The 19,290-nt window shown below is 38.0% G+C and overlaps 1 protein-coding gene across 3 annotated transcripts in view; it reads right to left on the bottom strand.

Moving 5' to 3' along the window:
* LOC135469343 (mediator of RNA polymerase II transcription subunit 25-like) overlaps nucleotides 1–19,290 on the bottom strand; it is a 54,181-nt gene that overhangs the window by 2,487 nt on the left and 32,404 nt on the right. For 2 of the 3 annotated variants that reach the window (XR_010444314.1, XM_064747970.1), the window contains exons 11-19: nucleotides 9,600–10,034; nucleotides 8,490–8,598; nucleotides 7,792–7,957; nucleotides 5,878–6,048; nucleotides 4,949–5,168; nucleotides 3,838–3,946; nucleotides 3,135–3,300; nucleotides 1,219–1,389; nucleotides 344–563 (exon numbers count right to left, since the gene is read on the bottom strand). Coding sequence is in view for 2 of the 3 variants with exons in the window: in XM_064747970.1 (XP_064604040.1) it covers nucleotides 344–563; nucleotides 1,219–1,389; nucleotides 3,135–3,300; nucleotides 3,838–3,946; nucleotides 4,949–5,168; nucleotides 5,878–6,048; nucleotides 7,792–7,957; nucleotides 8,490–8,598; nucleotides 9,600–10,034 (1,767 nt within the window). In the remaining variant the exon portion in view is untranslated. The remainder of the gene's footprint in view (nucleotides 1–343; nucleotides 564–1,218; nucleotides 1,390–3,134; nucleotides 3,301–3,837; nucleotides 3,947–4,948; nucleotides 5,169–5,877; nucleotides 6,049–7,791; nucleotides 7,958–8,489; nucleotides 8,599–9,599; nucleotides 10,035–19,290) is intronic. The other variant, XM_064747971.1, reaches the window with a different exon arrangement.

The following is a 19,290-nucleotide window of genomic DNA, read 5'->3' as shown; positions in this document are numbered from 1 at the left end:
CAAGTCGGGTAAATTTAGATTAACAGCAGGCAATGATCTGCAGCCATTTGCATTTTGATTTTAAAAATGTTACAAGACAAAAAAATAAACACACGATTCAAGCACACAAAACATGCAGTACAGTTTATGGGAAGAGAAAACAGGAGGGCCTCCTGGTGGTGTGAGCTGTTGCCCTTTGCCAGTTACCCCAATGGCTGGCCACAAATGTTTAGTGTATTTGGGACAGTTTGGGTATGTATGTACGCATGGGGTTTGCGCTGTACTTAACTTTTGAGTCTTGGGATGATGAGGAGTCATTAGCTAAGTAACAGAAACGACACCTGGCAAAATTTGGTGCCCTTACCTGTCCACACTGTCGTCCTCTGTGGAGGAGCTGGGGTACGGATCATGTTAGGGGTGTTGATAGGAGCAATCGTGCCCATTGGTTGTTCTGGGTTACCAAAGGGTGCCTGGCCCACGGCTATAGACTGGTTCTGACCCCTCTTGTTTGGCTGCATCATATCTCCCTGCGACACATTGGGTTGAGATACCGTAAGTGGCTGGGGGTTTAATAAGGTTTTTTTCTGTTGGGTGGAGAAAGGGCTGATCTTTTCACTATGACAAATACTTCAAAGTTCTTGTTTCCAGATATGATAACGATCATTCACTTGATAACGATGCTAGTATCTGCATCGAAACGTTGTGTTAAATAAACCAAGAAGTTGTACATCCATAAGAATGCCTTGTCCAGTGTATCTCCTCACCGACTTCTAAATGCCACTTAAGCAAGTCACTTATTTTTACCTTCAAATCCTTCCTCACAATTTGCCTAACAACATACCAACACCATTCAATAGAAATTGCATTCTGATTAGGCATTAATAAGAAAAAACCACTGTTTGTTCTACAATCTTTGAAGACATGTTTTGAATTATTATATATCTGCATTGTCCCACTTCAACTTTCTTAAATTTTTCTTTACTTCTGTCAAACTCTAACACAAACACAAACTCTAATTAAGCTTACTGTACAGCTAAGAGTGAAAAATAAAAAAAAAATCTTAAAAAGGGGAACTGAAATCAGCTGAGCAATTTCAAGACACCAAAAAACAGATAACTTATTAGCTCAACACCAAAACTGAGAAACCATGGTGAGAAACTGATCTGTGAGAACTTGCAAACTTGGTTAATAGATTAAACCATAAAGATCAATTAGAAGGATCAGTTTCTAATGAATCACCTTTTGTTTCTGTTGGTTTTTGCTGGATGTAATCACCTGTCTGATACCATTGACAAATTCCATCTGGTTTTTAGGAATCCTCCCAACAAACATTTTCTTCTTCTTGTTGTACAGCAAAATAAGCATGCGCACCTCACGCTGGGTGATTGGGTGGAAGTGAACGAAGCCAGCCTGCAGCAAAATATATCCACAATACACATCATGAATCAGAGTTACACACTTAGTCTTAATGCCAACAAGACCTGAGTGCCTTTACAGCTTCTGTACTTGACAAACGTTTTAACTTCTTGCTGGAGTTGAAATAGCATGAGCTGGATTTGAACACACAACCTCATGGGTCTAAGGCCCGACAGTCCCAAATGGCAGTCACTGTAACCATCTGAGCCAATCGATGCCCACAGCCTGTTGAGCTTCCCAGTACTCAAATAGACACTGAGGTAAAAATATGCACTGATGATGGCACCATGCCAAAAAATACTGTAGACAGTGTGATTTCTTGTCCTTTGTAAGTCTTAGCAGGATGTTATGATTTCTTTATTTATTTGATTGGTGATTGGAACTAAAGAATATTTCACTTACATGACCGCAGCAAGCAGAGCCTGAAGGAAACCCAAGGCCATCTGCAGGTCAACGCCTGACCGTCCTATTTAAAAGAACACCACGAGGATATTTATTTTAATCCCATAAATGTTCATTTTTCTGGGTAATAAGACATGACATATCCTTTTGATATGCACCACGTATAATATAAATTCTAACATTTTGATTGATCCGTGTATCTTTTCATTCATAAAATCGACCAATCAAAAGTTACAACTCGGCTGTACGGGCACTACTTTTTGTACAACTCTTTCTTGTCGTCTGCAAATGTTAACACGGTCGACTTTCGACCAGGAGATATTGACAAAAAAGTACGTGCCAGAGTTATAAATGTGACAAGAGATAATCGAATCAATGTGGAAATCCTCGGCATTGACTGCGACACAGAATTATCGCCACAAAGACTAAGTAAAATACCCAGAACAGAAACATCCGGTAGGCCATTATTTTTCTTAACATCATTCTTTAGGCCTGAAACTTTGTGCTTCGCTAATTTTCACATTATCCAGATGAAACTAATAATATCTACCATACTTAAATTCTGTTAGAAATCAATACTCTGTAGCCTGTTTCACATGTTCAACCTTCGCCAAGTTAAACTGTCAGCTGATTTTGGAAAACTGCATGGCATGTACTCAGCGCACGATGAAATTTCTCTATTGTTAGACAGCAATTCTTTCTGTAGTAAATTGTAATATTCTTGTTGTAAATATTAATGTATTGAATGATATATTTTATAAAGCAAACTTTTGACATGTCTATGGTATAAAAAAGTCCTCATGTAAATAAATTTTTGTCTGTACTATATTGTGCTCCGCCATGTACTTGTCAATTACTGATTACGCTTCACTTGACCTATATATGTGATAGCACTACGTGCTTCAAAGTCGGTGCAATTTGCGTAGAGTTAAAATCGTAATGATTTTTTCGCCATAGACGTACAATAAGTCATTTATGGGATAAATAGGATATGAAAAAATCGTGACCCTCGATATCAAATTAATTAAACTCGAGTAGTAGTTTTTATTTGGTCCTCGCCAGAGCTTCGAACAAATGAAAACTACTACTCTTGTTTCATAAAATTTAATATCTTCGGATCACTCACTGCATATCCTCTATATATCCATCAATCTACGTTTTGTCTTAGGTAATATGCATTGGTAATCTGTCAAAGCAATCCACAAAAGAAAACAGGAAAGTCAAACGAACAAAATAGTTTCAAAAGTAAAGACTTTTAAGGATGTTTGTGAGAGGGTGTGCTATAAGACATGAAAATTAAGAACTTTAGGAATGGTAATTCACAGATCTATACTTACAAAACCATTGAACAGAACTTTATAGAGATTCTTCAGAGCGTTCAAATCGGTCTGGGCAAAGTGGAAAGAAACCATCTGAGATCTGCGCAGGAGGTCATTGAGTGGATTTAGAAGGCTATGGGGAATGAGCTGCATGATCAGTTTGTTTGGCCATTTGCTGGTATTCCTACGGAGGAGAGAGATAAGGTAAATGTCAAATAATACTGGAAAATCGACAATCAACTAGACAAACCTCAAAGTTGATCAATTCTTAAGACTTATGCCACGAAGCTTCCAGACAAATTTAGACAAGCACAATAGACAATAATAACAATAATGCAATTTGTATTTCAAACCACATTTCAATTTAATAAATTATGAAAAAAATTCACTTGCAGTATAGTCCAAAAGATGATAAATTAATAGTTCTACCAATTTATACTAAGAACAATTACCCTCATCATGAAATGTTACAAATATCTTCTATTTTCTTGATACTTGAAAAAAATACCATCTGTCAAAACAATGCTCAACATAGATACACTATCAATTGACAGCATAATTTTATTCAAACCTCCAACAGCCATTTCAAAAATGACATTTAACACAAGAAAAGATGCATGTCTATAAATCACCAACTATTTTAAATTCACACTGTTTCCCCCCCTCCCCAACCCTCACTGATAACAGGATGTTCTCTGTTGGGCGGGATGATATTACGTACAGATCTGCCTCTCCCTGAGCTATGGACACAGTACACGCCAGAGACCGCGTAAGCTTGCCCGAGGAACCTAGGCCTGGCACCTTAGACTTCTCCTGCCACTCCAGAGCACCTGTACAAAGACAAAGTCAATTACTTCTACATCAAAGTAGCTTTTTTCTACAACAAAGTAGCCTTATTCTGCAACAAAGTTGTCCTTTTCTACAACAAAGTAGCTTATTCTACAACAAAGTAGCCTTTTCCTCCACCAAAGTCTCCTTCTTCCACAAAAAATGTTCTGGGTACACTGTGAATACTCAAATGACCTTTGGCAGAAGCAAAGTCTGCAATATTTAAAATGTCACCTTTACATTTATACATTACAGCTGGGTATTGTAGAGAACAAGAAGAAATCCACAAACATTGATGCTCCATCTTCTTTCCATTTTACTTCATGTTTTGGGTCTCTATAAAAACCTACTGTAATGCTTCCACCTTTACGCCTCTTTGCAATGTGTTTATTTAAGAATATTCTGAAGGCATAATTATACTTTTTGTGACATCCCGAAACTGGCCAATCCAACCAATATTGCTTTGACTCTAAAATGAAATTAAAAATGTGCACTGAAAGTTCTCTTTCAGATGCGAAAATGTTGAGAAAAAAGGGTAATACAAATCTCCTAAAAATAAGTCTTGGAATAAATTACATTGTCAACGTGCATACTTTGTACCTTGCCAGTCATTGCCAATTTCATGCCACACCAAAAGTAGCTTTTGCAGTTGACAAACATTCAACTCAGGTAAATTTAGATTAACAGCAGGCAATGATCTGCAAACATTTGCATTTTGATTTTAAAAATGTTACAAGACAAAAAAATAAACACACAATTCAAGCACACAAAACATGCAGTACGGTTTATGGGAAGAGAAAACAGGAGGGCCTGCTGGTGGTGTGAGCTGTTGCCCTTTGCCAGTTACCTCAATGGCTGGCCACAAATGTTTAGTGTATTTGGGACAGTTTGGGTATGTATGTACGCATGGGGTTTGCGCTGTACTTAACTTTTGAGTCTTGGGATGATGAGGAGTCATTAGCTAAGTAACAGAAATGACACCTGGCAAAATTAGGTGCCCTTACCTGTCCACACGGTCGTCCTCTGTGGAGGAGCTGGGGCACGGATCATGTTAGGGGTGTTGATAGGAGCGATCGTGCCCATTGGTTGTTCTGGGTTACCAAAGGGTGCCTGGCCCATGGCTATAGACTGGTTCTGACCCCTCTTGTTTGGCTGCATCATATCTCCCTGGGACACATTGGGTTGAGATACCATATGTGGCTGGGGGTTTAATAAGGTTTTTGTCTGTTGGGTGGAGAAAGAGCTGATCTTTTCACTATGACAAATACTTCAAAGTTCTTGTTTCCAGATATGAAAAACATCTTCATTCATAAAATTTAATGTACTCTAACACTGCTACCAAAAATCATAAATTGTGAACACTTAAGAAAAGTAAATAAATCATAAAAAAACACAAATAAGACAGCAATACATGAATGTAGAGTTATTCAATCATTATGAAGGCAATGTGTCTTTACACTGCAACAAAATTTCTCACCATGATATCACCTATTTTTACCTTCAAATCCTTCCTCACAATTTGCCTAACAACATACCAACACCATTCAATAGAAATTACATTCTGATTAGGCATTAATAAGAAAAAAACACTGTTTGTTCTACAATCTTTGAAGACATGTTTTGAATTATTATATATCTGCATTGTCCCACTTCAACTTTCTTAAATTTTTCTTTACTTTTGTCAAACTCTAACACAAACACAAACTCTAATTAAGCTTACTGTACAGCTAAGAGTGAAAAATAAAAAAAAAATCTTAAAAAGGGGAACTGAAATCAGCTAAGCAATTTCAAGACACCAAAAAACAGATAATTTATTAGCTCAACACCAAAACTGAGAAACCATGGTGAGAAACTGATCTGTGAGAACTTGCAAACTTGGTTAATAAATTAAACCATAAAGATCAATTAGAAGGATCAGTTTCTAAAGAATCACCTTTTGTTTCTGTTGGTTTTTGCTGGATGTAATCACCTGTCTGATACCATTGACAAATTCCATCTGGTTTTTAGGAATCATGCCAACAAACATTCTCTTCTCGTTGTTGTACAGCAAAATAAGCATGCGCACCTCACACTGGGTGATTGGGTGGAAGTGAACGCAGCCAGCCTGCAGCAAAATATATCCACAATACACATCATGAATCAGAGTTACACACTTAGTCTTAATGCCAACAAGACCTGAGCGCCTTTACAGCTTCTGTACTTGACAAACGTTTTAACTTCTTGCTGGAGTTGAAATAGCATGAGCTGGATTCGAACACACAACCTCACAGGTCTAAGGCCCGACAGTCCCAAATGGCAGTCACTGTAACCATCTGAGCCAATCGATGCCCACAGCCTGTTGAGCTTCCCAGTACTCAAATAGACACTGAGGTAAAAATATGCACTGATGATGGCACCATGCCAAAAAATACTGTAGACAGTGTGATTTCTTGTCCTTTGTAAGTCTTAGCAGGACATTATGATTTCTTTTTTTATTTGATTGGTGTTAGAACTAAAGAATATTTCACTTATATGACCGCGGCCAGCAGAGCCCGAAGGAAACCCAAGGCCATCTGCAGGTCAACGCCTGACCGTCCTATTTAAAAGAACACCACGAGGATATTTATTTTAATCCCATAAATGTTCATTTTTCTGGGTAATAAGGCATGACATATCGTTTTGATATGCACCACGTATAATATAAATTCCAACATTTTGACTGGTACGTGTATCTTTTCATTCATAAAATCGACCAATCAAAAGTTACAACTCGGCTGTACGGGTACTACTTTTTGTACAACTTTTTCTTATCGTCTGCAAATGTTAACACGGTCGACTTTCGACCAGGAGATATTGACAAAAAAGTACGTGCCAGAGTTATAAATGTGACAAGAGATAATCGAATCAATGTGGAAATCCTCGGCATTGACTGCGACACAGAGTTATCGCCACAAAGACTAAGTAAAATACCCAGAACAGAAACATCCGGTAGGCCATTATTTTTCTTAACATCATTCTTTAGGCCTGAAACTTTGTGCTTCGCTAATTTTCACATTATCCAGATGAAACTAATAATATCTACCATACTTAAATTCTGTTAGAAATCAATACTCTGTAGCCTGTTTCACATGTTCAACCTTCGCCAAGTTAAACTGTCAGCTGATTTTGGAAAACTGCATGGCATGTACTCAGCGCACGTGAAATTTCTCTATTGTTAGACAGCAATTCTTTCTGTAGTAAATTGTAATATTCTTGTTGTAAATATTAATGTATTGAATGATATATTTTATAAAGCAAACTTTTGACATGTCTATGGTATAAAAAAGTCCTCATGTAAATAAATTTTGTCTGCACTGTATTGTGCTCCGCCATGTACTTGTCAATTACTGATTACGCTTCACTTGACCTATATATGTGATAGCACTACGTGCTTCAAAGTCGGTGCAGTTTGCGTAGAGTTAAAATCGTAATGATTTTTACTGCCATAGACGTACAATAAGTCATTTATGGGATAAAAAGGATATGAAAAAATCGTGACCCTCGATATCAAATTAATTAAACTCGAGTAGTAGTTTTTATTTGGTCCTCGCAAGAGCTTCGAACAAATGAAAACTACTACTCTTGTTTCATAAAATTCAATATCTTCAGATCACTCACTGCATATCCTCTATATATCCATCAATCTACGGTTTGTCTTAGGTGTTATGCATTGGTAATCTGTCAAAGCAATCCACAAAAGAAAACAGGAAAGTCAAACGAACAAAATAGTTTCAAAAGTAAAGACTTTTAAGGATGTTTGTGAGAGGGTGTGCTATAAGACATGAAAATTAAGAACTTTAGGAATGGTAATTCACAGATCTATACTTACAAAACCATTGAACAGAACTTTATAGAGATTCTTCAGAGCGTTCAAATCGGTCTGGGCAAAGTGGAAAGAAACCATCTGAGATCTGCACAGGAGGTCATTGAGTGGATTTAGAAGGCTATGGGGAATGAGCTGCATGATCAGTTTGTTTGGCCACTTGCTGGCATTCCTACGGAGGAGAGAGATGAGGTAAATGTCAAATAATACTGGAAAATTAACGATCAACTAAACCCCAAAAGTCGATCAATTCTTAAGACCTATGACACGAAGGTTCCAGACAAATTTAGACAAGCACAATAGACAATAATAACAATCATGCAATTTGTATTTCAAACCACATTTCAATTTAATAAATTATGAAAAAAATTCACTTGCAGTATAGTCCAAAAGATGATAAATTAATAGTTCTACCAATTTATACTAAGAACAATTACCCTCATCATGGAATGTTACAAATATCTTCTATTTTCTTGATACTTGAAAAAAATACCATCTGTCAAAACAATGCTCAACATAGATACACTATCAATTGACAGCATAATTTTATTCAAACCTCCAACAGCCATTTCAAAAATGACATTTAACACAAGAAAAGATGCATGTCTATAAATCACCAACTATTTTAAATTCACACTGTTTCCCTCTCCCCAACCCTCACTGATAACAGGATGTTCTCTGTTGGGCGGGATGATATTACGTACAGATCTGCCTCTCCCTGAGCTATGGACACAGTACACGCCAGAGACCGCGTAAGCTTGCCCGAGGAACCTAGGCCTGGCACCTTAGACTTCTCCTGCCACTCCAGAGCACCTGTACAAAGACAAAGTCAATTTCTTCTACATCAAAGTAGCTTTTTTCTACAACAAAGTAGCCTTATTCTGCAACAAAGTTGTCCTTTTCTACAACAAAGTAGCTTATTCTACAACAAAGTAGCCTTTTCCTCCACCAAAGTCTCCTTCTTCCACAAAAATGTTCTGGGTACACTGTGAATACTCAAATGACTTGGCAGAAGCAAAGTCTGCAATATTTAAAATGTCACCTTTACATTTATACATTACAGCTGTGTATTGTAGAGAACAAGAAGAAATCCACAAACATTGATGCTCCATCTTCTTTCCATTTTGCTTCATGTTTTGGGTCTCTATAAAAACTTACTGTAATGCTTCAACCTTTACACCTCTTTGCAATGTGTTTATTTAAAAATATTCTGAAGGCATAATTATACTTTTTGTGATATCCTGAAACTGGCCAATCCAACCAATGTTGCTTTGACTCTAAAATTAAATTAAAAATGTGCACTGAAAGTTGTTCTTTCATATGTGAAATGTTGAGAAAAAAGGGTAATACAAATCTCCCAAAAAATAAGTCTTGGATTAAATTACATTGTCAACGTGCATACCTTGTACCTTGCCAGTCATTGCCAATTTCATGTCACATCAAAAGTAGCTTTTGCAGTTGACAAACATTCAAGTCGGGTAAATTTAGATTAACAGCAGGCAATGATCTGCAGCCATTTGCATTTTGATTTTAAAAATGTTACAAGACAAAAAATAAACACATGATTCAAGCACACAAAACATGTGGTGGGGTTTATGGGGAAGAGAAAACAAGAGGGCCTCCTGGTGGTGTGAGCTGTTGCCCTTTGCCAGTCACCTCAATGGCTGGCCACAAATATTTTAGTGTATTTGGGACAGTTTGGGTATGTATGTACGCATGGGGTTTGCGCTGTACTTAACTTTTGAGTCTTGGGATGATGAGGAGTCATTAGCTAAGTAACAGAAATGACACCTGGCAAAATTTGGTGCCCTTACCTGTCCACACAGTCGTCCTCTGTGGAGGAGCTGGGGCACGGATCATGTTAGGGGTGTTGATAGGAGCGATCGTGCCCATTGGTTGTTCTGGGTTACCAAAGGGTGCCTGGCCCATGGCTATAGACTCGTTCTGACCACTCATGTTTGGCTGCATCATGATATCTCCCTGGGACATACTTGGCTGGGGATTTACTAAGGTTTTTGTCTGTTGGGTGGAGAAAGAGCTGACTTGTTGTGGTATGGACCCTTGGCTTTGAGAGACTTGGATTTGTGCCATAGTTGGCTGCTGCTGTTGTTGTTGGTGCATCATGGACTGTTGGGCGTTGGGAGTCATCATGGTCTGAGCTGGGTTCCTATGGGTCATGTTGGGCTGTTGTGGCATCATCCCTGCCTGTTGTTGTTGTTGTGCCCGGATCATATTCTGTCTCTGGGCAGCTGGAGAAACGATATGTCAATATTTACTTCATGATGACACATAACTATATTTGCATTTCCAGTTTAACATCTAAGATGACAAAAGGAACATCCTCACTTCAAAATCTACATGTCTAATAGCATCATTTTTTGCACTTAAAAGCAATAACAATACACCTAAACATATATATATATATATATATATATATATATATACACGCATTTTCTATTTTTATTTCTTTTTCCAGTTTATATAATGTTCTTTCTGTATTCTAAAATCCATGTCAGTGACACTTTCATGCTCAAAGCAAACATACAGTACGCCCTGCATTACAAAAGCACAAGAACCTATTTAAAGAATTTTGCAAATTCAATGCTGTACACAAACTCATTCAAAGCACTTACCTTTAACAAACATCTCCTTGAAATTAAGCATACATTATTTTACACAACAAATGTCTGATGAGATGAGTCTGATGAGAAAATGATGTCAGAAGAGAATATTACCTTTGTTGTTTTTTCAGCTCAGCCATGGACTGGGGAATGTTTGTCTGGTTGTTAAGCATCTGCTGATTGGATGGTATGGTTTGGTGTGTCTGAGTCACCGGGGTGGGGATTTGTTGCTGTAATGGGTGTTGGGATTGAGGATGTGACACAGGTGCCTGGATGTGAGGGTGGCAATTGAGGGTTGACCCACTGTGGCTGATGATGCGGCCACTGCTGTGAGGAAGAAAAAAAAAATTACATCAATGATACAGACCAGCACATAATGTTCTAAATCCGAGGGCCTAATCCAGCCTTCGAAGGGCTGGGGGTGGAATTGGAGGTTAAGGGAACCTCACTGTTGTATACTTTGTCTGTCATACATTTTTAAAGGCTTTCGTTCCCTACAGGTAACCTCCACTCTACGTGGACACCAACCACACACCATCTTTACTCATTGTCTGAGTTTGCTCTGACTTTAGATTTAGCAAAATTTTGATCGCCAATTGCATGGCCCCAAGCCAACGTTAAACGTGTGCTCCATTTCGAACTGTAGTGCAAATCCACTGCAATTTTTACCACGCTTTTAAACTGTAACCAGAGTGGGGTTTACCGGTCCTTACAGTTTTACAGAGAGAACAACGCTGGCTTCCTGTTGACTATGATCTTTATTTCTTTCCTCTGATTTTACATTTGGACTGGGCTCATTGGTATGTATGACAGTAGTGTGCAACCCTGGAAGGATAACAGATACAAGCACAGAGCGATGACAGGCAAATAATTGACAGTTTAACTCAAAGCGACTGCGTTTGGCGAGGTGGCAGCCATATCATGGATATAAAATGACCTTAGACTGCATATAAAATTAGTCACATGTTACATCCACTTATCAATTATTGTACATCACACTGCAGTACCATGGTAAACACCAGAAATACTCATTACTTCCGTTTCCAGCTATGTATACCTGATGTAGGCTTACATTAACCATGTAAAGCATGTCAAAGTGACTGTGATCAGCCAAACTCCGGTCACGTTATTACACAGGTGAACATACACTGACAAGGTCACACCAACACTTGACAGAAAATCAAACACAAAACAGTGACCTCTGCGCTTACAGGTTTACAAAATGACTGAGAAAAGTGTCATGTCAGCTTAATGAATACTTTTACATACCTGGAAGGACAACAGATACAAGCACAGAGCGATGACAGGCAAACATGTGACAGCTTAACTCAAACAGACCACGTTGGCAAGGCGACAGCCATGTTATGGATATTCTCGTACCCAAACCGGGTCTTGTACCTACAGATGTAGTTAAACCTTCACTTCTCTCATAACAACAGTGTTCTAATGGTTCTACCAATGGAAGCATCATAAGTCACAATAGTGTACACAAAAAAAATAATTAAAAAAAAAAATAGTGTTACATATCTAACGCAAATACATAAGAGTTGTGAGCACTTGTCCATCATCATTATGAAATAGCCTGTAACCCAGAGGGTTAAACACTGTCTATAAAGGACCATGCAATTTATGCTAACTAACTCGATGGCGCCTTTAACCCTGTCACACGTGGAGAATAATGGTAGTTATATATGTGTGAAGATCATGATGATCATGGAAATTCATTCAAAGTTGTCATAATACTTTTGGAGCTGGAAATTTATTTGCATGTGTTTGACCACATGGAGGTAGATATTCATGCCTAAATAGTTCTTAAATCACTACACTTTTGCAGTAAACTGGCATTCTTGGTCCAGATGACCTATTTCATTCATTAGATTATATCTTCTGTTGTTTCTGTAAATGAAAATGTTGAGAAAGGAGGGTAAATCTAGTAACCAAATGATAGAGTTGGAGTGAACTGGGATCAGATAGATGCAACCATAGTTTAGAAGACAGGATCTATTCTCAGTTAACATAGCTTTATAAATCAATTTTTCATAAATTTACCCCTACCATACAAGTATTATGTGACCTGATTGTATTTATCAGGTGATGAAATACATGTATAATGTGACCTGACTGTATTTATCAGGTGATGAAATACACATATAATGTGACTGTGTAGCGATGCTGAGCTGCCAGAGTATTGATCAGGTGATGAAATACATGTATAATGTGACTAAGTAGTGATGCTGAGCTGCCGTTGTATTTATCAGGTGTTGAAGTACCATGATCATGGCCAGCTAAGTTCGTATCCCATGAGCAAGGCGCCGTTCCAGCTGATGGACAAGAAGAAGCCTATTATCACCTTCTCAATGGATGTCACCTCTTCAGATAAAGAAAAAAACCCTGACTTTATGTCAAATATCATCTATTGCCACAGTGAAACATTATATTAAATGCAATTAACAATTCTGGGATATTATTCGGTCTGTCACAGTTTAAAAAATGTGATACTGCAGATATAAGTTTCTGACGGTACACTTCATACTTCTATAATTAAAACTGATGACTGCTTTCCTACAATTTTAACTTTAGCGTCTCATATTGTAAGGCAGGAACCAGAACACCAGCTCATGATGATAGGTAATTGGTGTCTATTTCAGCATGTGTGGCAGTCATAGAAACCAACCCTGAATGGAACAAACACAATGACCAAATTACAGTTAGTTATATGTATACCACAAGACAATTATATTGATATGAGCAGTTTACACAACTGCAATTCCATTCACATCTACATCCACAGTTCCATATACATATTACGACAGCTAGGGTGGAATTCCAAATTCAAGCATCCTCAATAAGACAGGGTGCCGCCGCTGCTGACAACCTACCTAAACCTTCTTACATATAACAACTATATGCAGAGAACAGCACAAACAGTAGAACTAACAACGTCAAAGGAAACCCAGAGCCTAATCCGTTCTCACAAGGGCAGGGGGTGGAACCACAGGTGAAGGGCACCTCATTGTCGAAAATTTCAATTGCACACCACAACATGTACCTAGCCCTCAAACTCAGTTTAAGGATGTTTTTTGAAGTTGGGTTGGTCAGTCAGCATTTTTTTTTTTTGGAAAGTAAATTGAAAGTAATTAACGGCCCACATAATCCGAATGCTAATTGAATTATCAATTATATATTATTTATATACTGAATTATCATCCAATTTTCGTCACCTTCTTCAGGCATACATTTCTGATTTTAAATGCTCTTTAAAAAGGTTTGTTGTTTTCATAACCAAGTTCTTTCACAATGAAGTCAAATATTCCTTCTTAATTCTGGATCCAACATTAAATTTGAGTAACTTTACGAACTTTAAATCTACATAACTAACGATGAAAGGCATTTTCACCACACAGAAATTATATTCGCCAAAACTAATATCTAGCTAAAGCCTAGCAACTAAGTAGATAATAAGAGTCTTATAATGAATTCAGACTGTTTCTTTTTTTTTTGTTAATCTTGATTGCAACGAGCACTTGAGTGAACGGCAGCGTCCGGTAATCGGATGCCAAAAAGGGCTGGATTAGGCCCTGACACCTGAAATGTTTGAAACTGACTGGTACTTGAAAAATGTGGAAATTATTACTTCTGGCTAATACAACGCAGCAACGCTATATGACATCCCCATGTGTCCTAGAACACGATACTTTGAATAAACTTTGAACACCTGCATAAAAAATCCAGTAAGCAATAGAATTAACAAACATTCACCCTAAAAGCACTTATTATACATATTATGCAACCGTACAAACCAAAACGTCTAAACTAGCAGTACCATTACTCTATACATTTCCCCTAATAAAACACAGCAGCCGGCATAGTAATCAGATGGGCAGCATCTGACTGAGTGTTAACACATCAGTATTCTATGGCGTATGGCTTCAGAGTAAAAAAAACAAAAAAAAAATGCAGCTATTCAGAAACACTAATTACACACGACATGTACAAAACTCAAACAGAACATCAGATCAACACAAAACAAACTATCTGCATGACCGCCCGCCACTTATATTGCTGAAGTTGTACAAAGGCTCACACCTTACAATTTCACAACGATCACGCGGTCCGTCACAAAACTCCACATGGTCAAAATCACAGCAGCTTCACGGCGCGCTTGTAAACAACTGGACACTATAACCATTTTAAGACTGTATTATACAAATCTTATGTCGCGATGTTGTATAAAATTGAATCTTTACCTAGTTTTTCGTTGTGCTCTATCTCGTGTTTCCCTCGCTCACAAACAAAGATGTCGTCTGGTCATGTGACCAGGCGCCGGTTGTATATAAAATCATACAAAATTACAACACCAAAAGAAACGAACGGTAGGACCGTAACTGTCCTTCGTATGCAACGCATACTAATGATCGCATGTCACAATATGAAAGCTCTTTAATGATGGTTTAAGTTGGGCCTGTCAAGTATTGATTATAAACTGATGCTGGGTGTGAAGGATAACAGTTTTGTTTCTGCTGTGGTTTCCACCGCTCGTTATTTGAAATCTTTTTGTTATGTTATTGTTGACACAAAATTTCAGGTTATCTTTTTCCAAATGAGTGACTAAAGTAATGAAATGAATGTCTTGCACTTTGATATTTGGCTCAGCAATCTACAACACTCTGAAATTGAAGGCAACATTATGAGCATCATTATAGATCAGTGTGTAACTGGTCTACGTGTTGTTAAACTAAACAGCTTTGGTCACATTATCAGCACCTGCACTTCACAATTCAGAATTAAAATTTGTGTTTCTTATTGATTTTTTGTCGCCACAATATGGATGAAATATTGCTGATGTGGTGTTAAGCCATAACCTTTCTTTCATTCATTCATTCTGTTTGGTTTACTTAGTGAGATGTTACAGAATTAGCTCTTAGAGAATGTCTGGAATAGCGTGTTTATATATCAACCTATACAACAGGACTTTAGATCTTTGTTTGTCATCGGCCCATTGTGACACATACCTTATATTTATGAGTGAACTACTTTTTGTAAGTAGTTTATCATACTCACGATAGGTCACTCTTTTGTGATTGCTTGTTGTATGGATTGGATTGGATTGAGAGAGGCATTTGTTAGTGAGTCAGGAATTGTTACCATGTCAGCAGACGTGTAAAAACCTGGTCCTGTAAGATAAATGTCTGCAAGAGATAAGCTGGGGATGGTACCGACAGATAAATGCCTATGAGAGATAAGCTGGTGATAGTGATAGTGACAGTTAGGTTGATGTCTGCGAGAGATAAGCTGGTGATTTTACAGCCCCGATGCATGTTGGGGGGATAAGCTGTAGTATTATGTTTAGTATCCATTAAATGGCTTTGTTCCAGAAGCTGATTGGCGAGTTTGTGATGGGTGTCCTGAAAACACCAACTGGATTGGCTTCACAAACGTTACATGCTTGGCAAGGTTTGTGCTTGGCTTGCTCAAAAGGGGAGATAATTGTGTGCAAGTGGTGTTTTGAAAGGAAGGCCCTGTGTATTGGCGATATTGACTTCATTTTGTGGTTAGATGTAAAATGTGAGTCATTTTCACAGATGTTGGTATATTGTATTTGTTGATGAGCTTATTCTGTACACAGAAGGATCTCTTTTACGGTCTTGCCTAGCAGTACATTACATTACAACTTCCGTTTTTCGGGAGGGACCAATGTAATTCTGTATAGGCCTATTTTAGAATGTAATGCACTGCTTTTTTTTGCTGCCAGCCTCCCGTTTTTGGTGTACAGGGGCATGCTTGGTATCAAAATACTGGAAATGGTCTAAGCTTTGGGCAGGTATGAGATTTACTGATGAAAGTTTGAAATAATGGGCGAGAGGACACAAGGAGATAGGTGGTGATGAGGATGCAAGTGACGTCGCCTTGGCGTTGCTAGGCACCCCTCTCAGCCGCCGGCATGGAAAGTTCCAGATTTTGACGGTCAACCTATGTCAAGATTTTAATGGCTTCTGTCTCACAGACTGGGTCAGGTATGCACCAAAGCTTATTGGCAACGGAATGTTTGGGGCTGAGCTACAGCGCAAAACGTTTACATTGTCGCGTATGGAAAATTCATGGGGTTCTGTGGCCAGCTGTGCCTGAGTTAGGGGTATAGTACACATATTGAAAACTGCTGTCTTGTCGTAGACATTGAACTCCAGTGGAGTATTTGTAGACCACAAATTCTATCTATCTAAATAGTTTAAAGTTGTGCATCATTTGGTCATATGAACACCCGTCATAATGATTCGTGGAATATTTGCTTAATTCACGTAACCATTTATCACCACATGAACTGTATGTGTGGCAGAAAAGAGAAATCATTGGGGAAGTCTAAAATTAAACATACATGTACTTGTACGCTGGAAAAGGACCTTTCCATTTCACTTAGATTTTTTCACCCTCATCATTTTGTCACATTGTTTCTATGTTACATATTTAGGGTTGTAAATGTTAGCCTGTTGATGTGATCACTGACCAGTTCTCTGACATTCACAAATCATCCGGTTTGTCCTGGCTTAACTTACAATAAACGCTAAGAAAATCTGGAGAAAAAATCTTTGTTTTTTCTGTGATTAAAGGAGGTGAAGATAATACAAGACAATGGTGTGTCAGTGAGATTACAAGCTAACAAGGCAGTGATCATCAATGCTTGCTTTATACTCTGGCTGCCAAAGCCATGACCTGGAGAGGAACTGACTAACTGTTGACCCATGTTTGAGTCCAGCTCATGGAAACCACTGTGTGCCACCAGTTACCTATCAAAGTGAAAAACTGAATCAGAAGATCCCCGTTGACACCTGATGTACAGAACATTACTTCAGTAACCTGCAGATGTACTCCTGGCAGCGCATGCACCATTCTCTACCTTTTGCTATACATCACTGCCACCAATAGCAAATTTTGTACTGGAATCTTGAACAACACCGAGGTCACGGTGATGAGGCAGAAAGTGATGTCAGAAATCACAATCAATCCGTCTCAGCCTTCATCTCTAATAGTACTTTATACACATGCATTCTCTGTATCAAGAGAATGTGCAACATGATTCTGAACAACAGCTAAAAGAATTTCATTGATGAATGCTGACTAAATAACTCCGTAAGCGATGAGTGAGGACACAAGTGATGAGGCTAATCTAACAAACCTACGTGTGTCCTCATGCTCCATAGGTCCAGCTTATTGGTCCAGTCTATTGGTGGCAGTGATGTTAAGCGAAACGTAGAGTGCACGCGCTGTAAGGAATGTAAGCAGATCTACATCACTGACTGTACCTCAGATAGAACGGCTCGTTTGCAAAATTTGTGTATTAAATGAAAATTCATATGAAATCATTCTTCAGAGCAATGTTCACATCAGTCCCATCATTCTGAAGACAATTCAAACTTAGTGTGGTTGTACATTACATAAACTGTACCGCATATATTTAGAAGGCGTAGAGCATGGCCTTAAACTCATGAGGTAACCTGCATATGGTTGTGGGTCTCCCCTGGGCTCTGCCAGAGTTCCTCCCACCACAATGCTGGCTACCATTGTTTAAGAGAAATATTCTTGAGTATAGCGTAAAAACCAATCAAATAACTTATAGGACCCTTGGTGGCTATTTCATCTAACAGGTGAATTACAGACCACAAAGTCTAACCCACTGCTTCTGCAGCTGGATGGCAATGACTACCTTTCCTAGTTTTTCATTGATATATTGCATTTGTATTCGCAGCTTGGTGTCCCCTGGTCAAGTAATAAGCCATTACAGGTGGAAAACCTAACGAATACTCCTTGTGTCCTATTCCTGTAGTTCAGGGTAAACGCTGCAATATGGCTGCAGAATTGCTGAAGTGGTGTTCAGCTATTCGTTCATTTTGTGTCACAATAACGATAAGAAATGTTTTCCTCTAAATACACCTTAAGCACCGGTATCAATAATCTGACTGATTACTATCTGCTTTTCTCAAGTTTTTTTTTTTTTTTCTTATTTTGCCAGAAATCAAAAAGATGGGGAAAACATGGTGTTATTCATGAAATATATTTAAAGATGAGAGCATACTATATACAACAATGGTTCCTAACTCTAATGATTTCACCTTTTCACAAAGGCACAAACTGTCCATATTCAAATGGAAGTGGTATACAGATAAATCTTAAGTCTTATAATACATTTTCAGACGTTTTCAAAAAATGCTTATCTTGAAGAGGTGCTCGAAAATCTGTAATTCTACTTTTCCAAAAAAAAAAAACCCCAAAACAGCGAAATAAATATTTTGTGCCTGGCAAATTCATTCAAAATTTCACTGAATTGTTCACTGAACATGCATATTAAGTTACATTGTCAATCCATAAAGAAACAGCAGGCAACATTTCATATGGTACATGCATTTAAGTATATGTACAGCAGAATAAAAATAAACAAGTATAGTGGAATCCATTTTTTCTTATTAAGTACATGTGGCTTAAAAAACAAACTGCAGAAGAAAAGTCCTTGTGCTTGACATCAATTTCCATGCTTATCAGAGACACAACCCCCCACACTGTATATTTATGGAACCGGCTTTGAACAATTTTGATTTTCCACACATAACAGACTCCAGAGCATTTTAAGTTATTTCCCATATGCAGTAAAATATTCCATAGAAGTGAACACAAACACACCAGAAAAATCAAAAGATTTTACAACAGTCTGTACGATATACAGAAAACAAACTGGAAGATACTGCATAGAACCAGTCATACTGTCTGGTCTGCTCTTAGCCAATATACATGCAACTGTAGCAGAAATATACAGTTTTTCTTTTCTCACATAGTTAGTCCATCGAATAAACAACTTATACATATCTCTACTTTTCCGAAGACAAACATAATTTTT

This window comes from Liolophura sinensis, chromosome 6, assembly GCF_032854445.1.
Source record: "Liolophura sinensis isolate JHLJ2023 chromosome 6, CUHK_Ljap_v2, whole genome shotgun sequence".
Taxonomy (NCBI): Eukaryota; Metazoa; Mollusca; class Polyplacophora; order Chitonida; family Chitonidae; genus Liolophura; species Liolophura sinensis.
The sequence above is the reverse complement of the archived record's forward strand: the minus strand, read 5'-3'. Positions and strand labels throughout refer to the sequence as shown.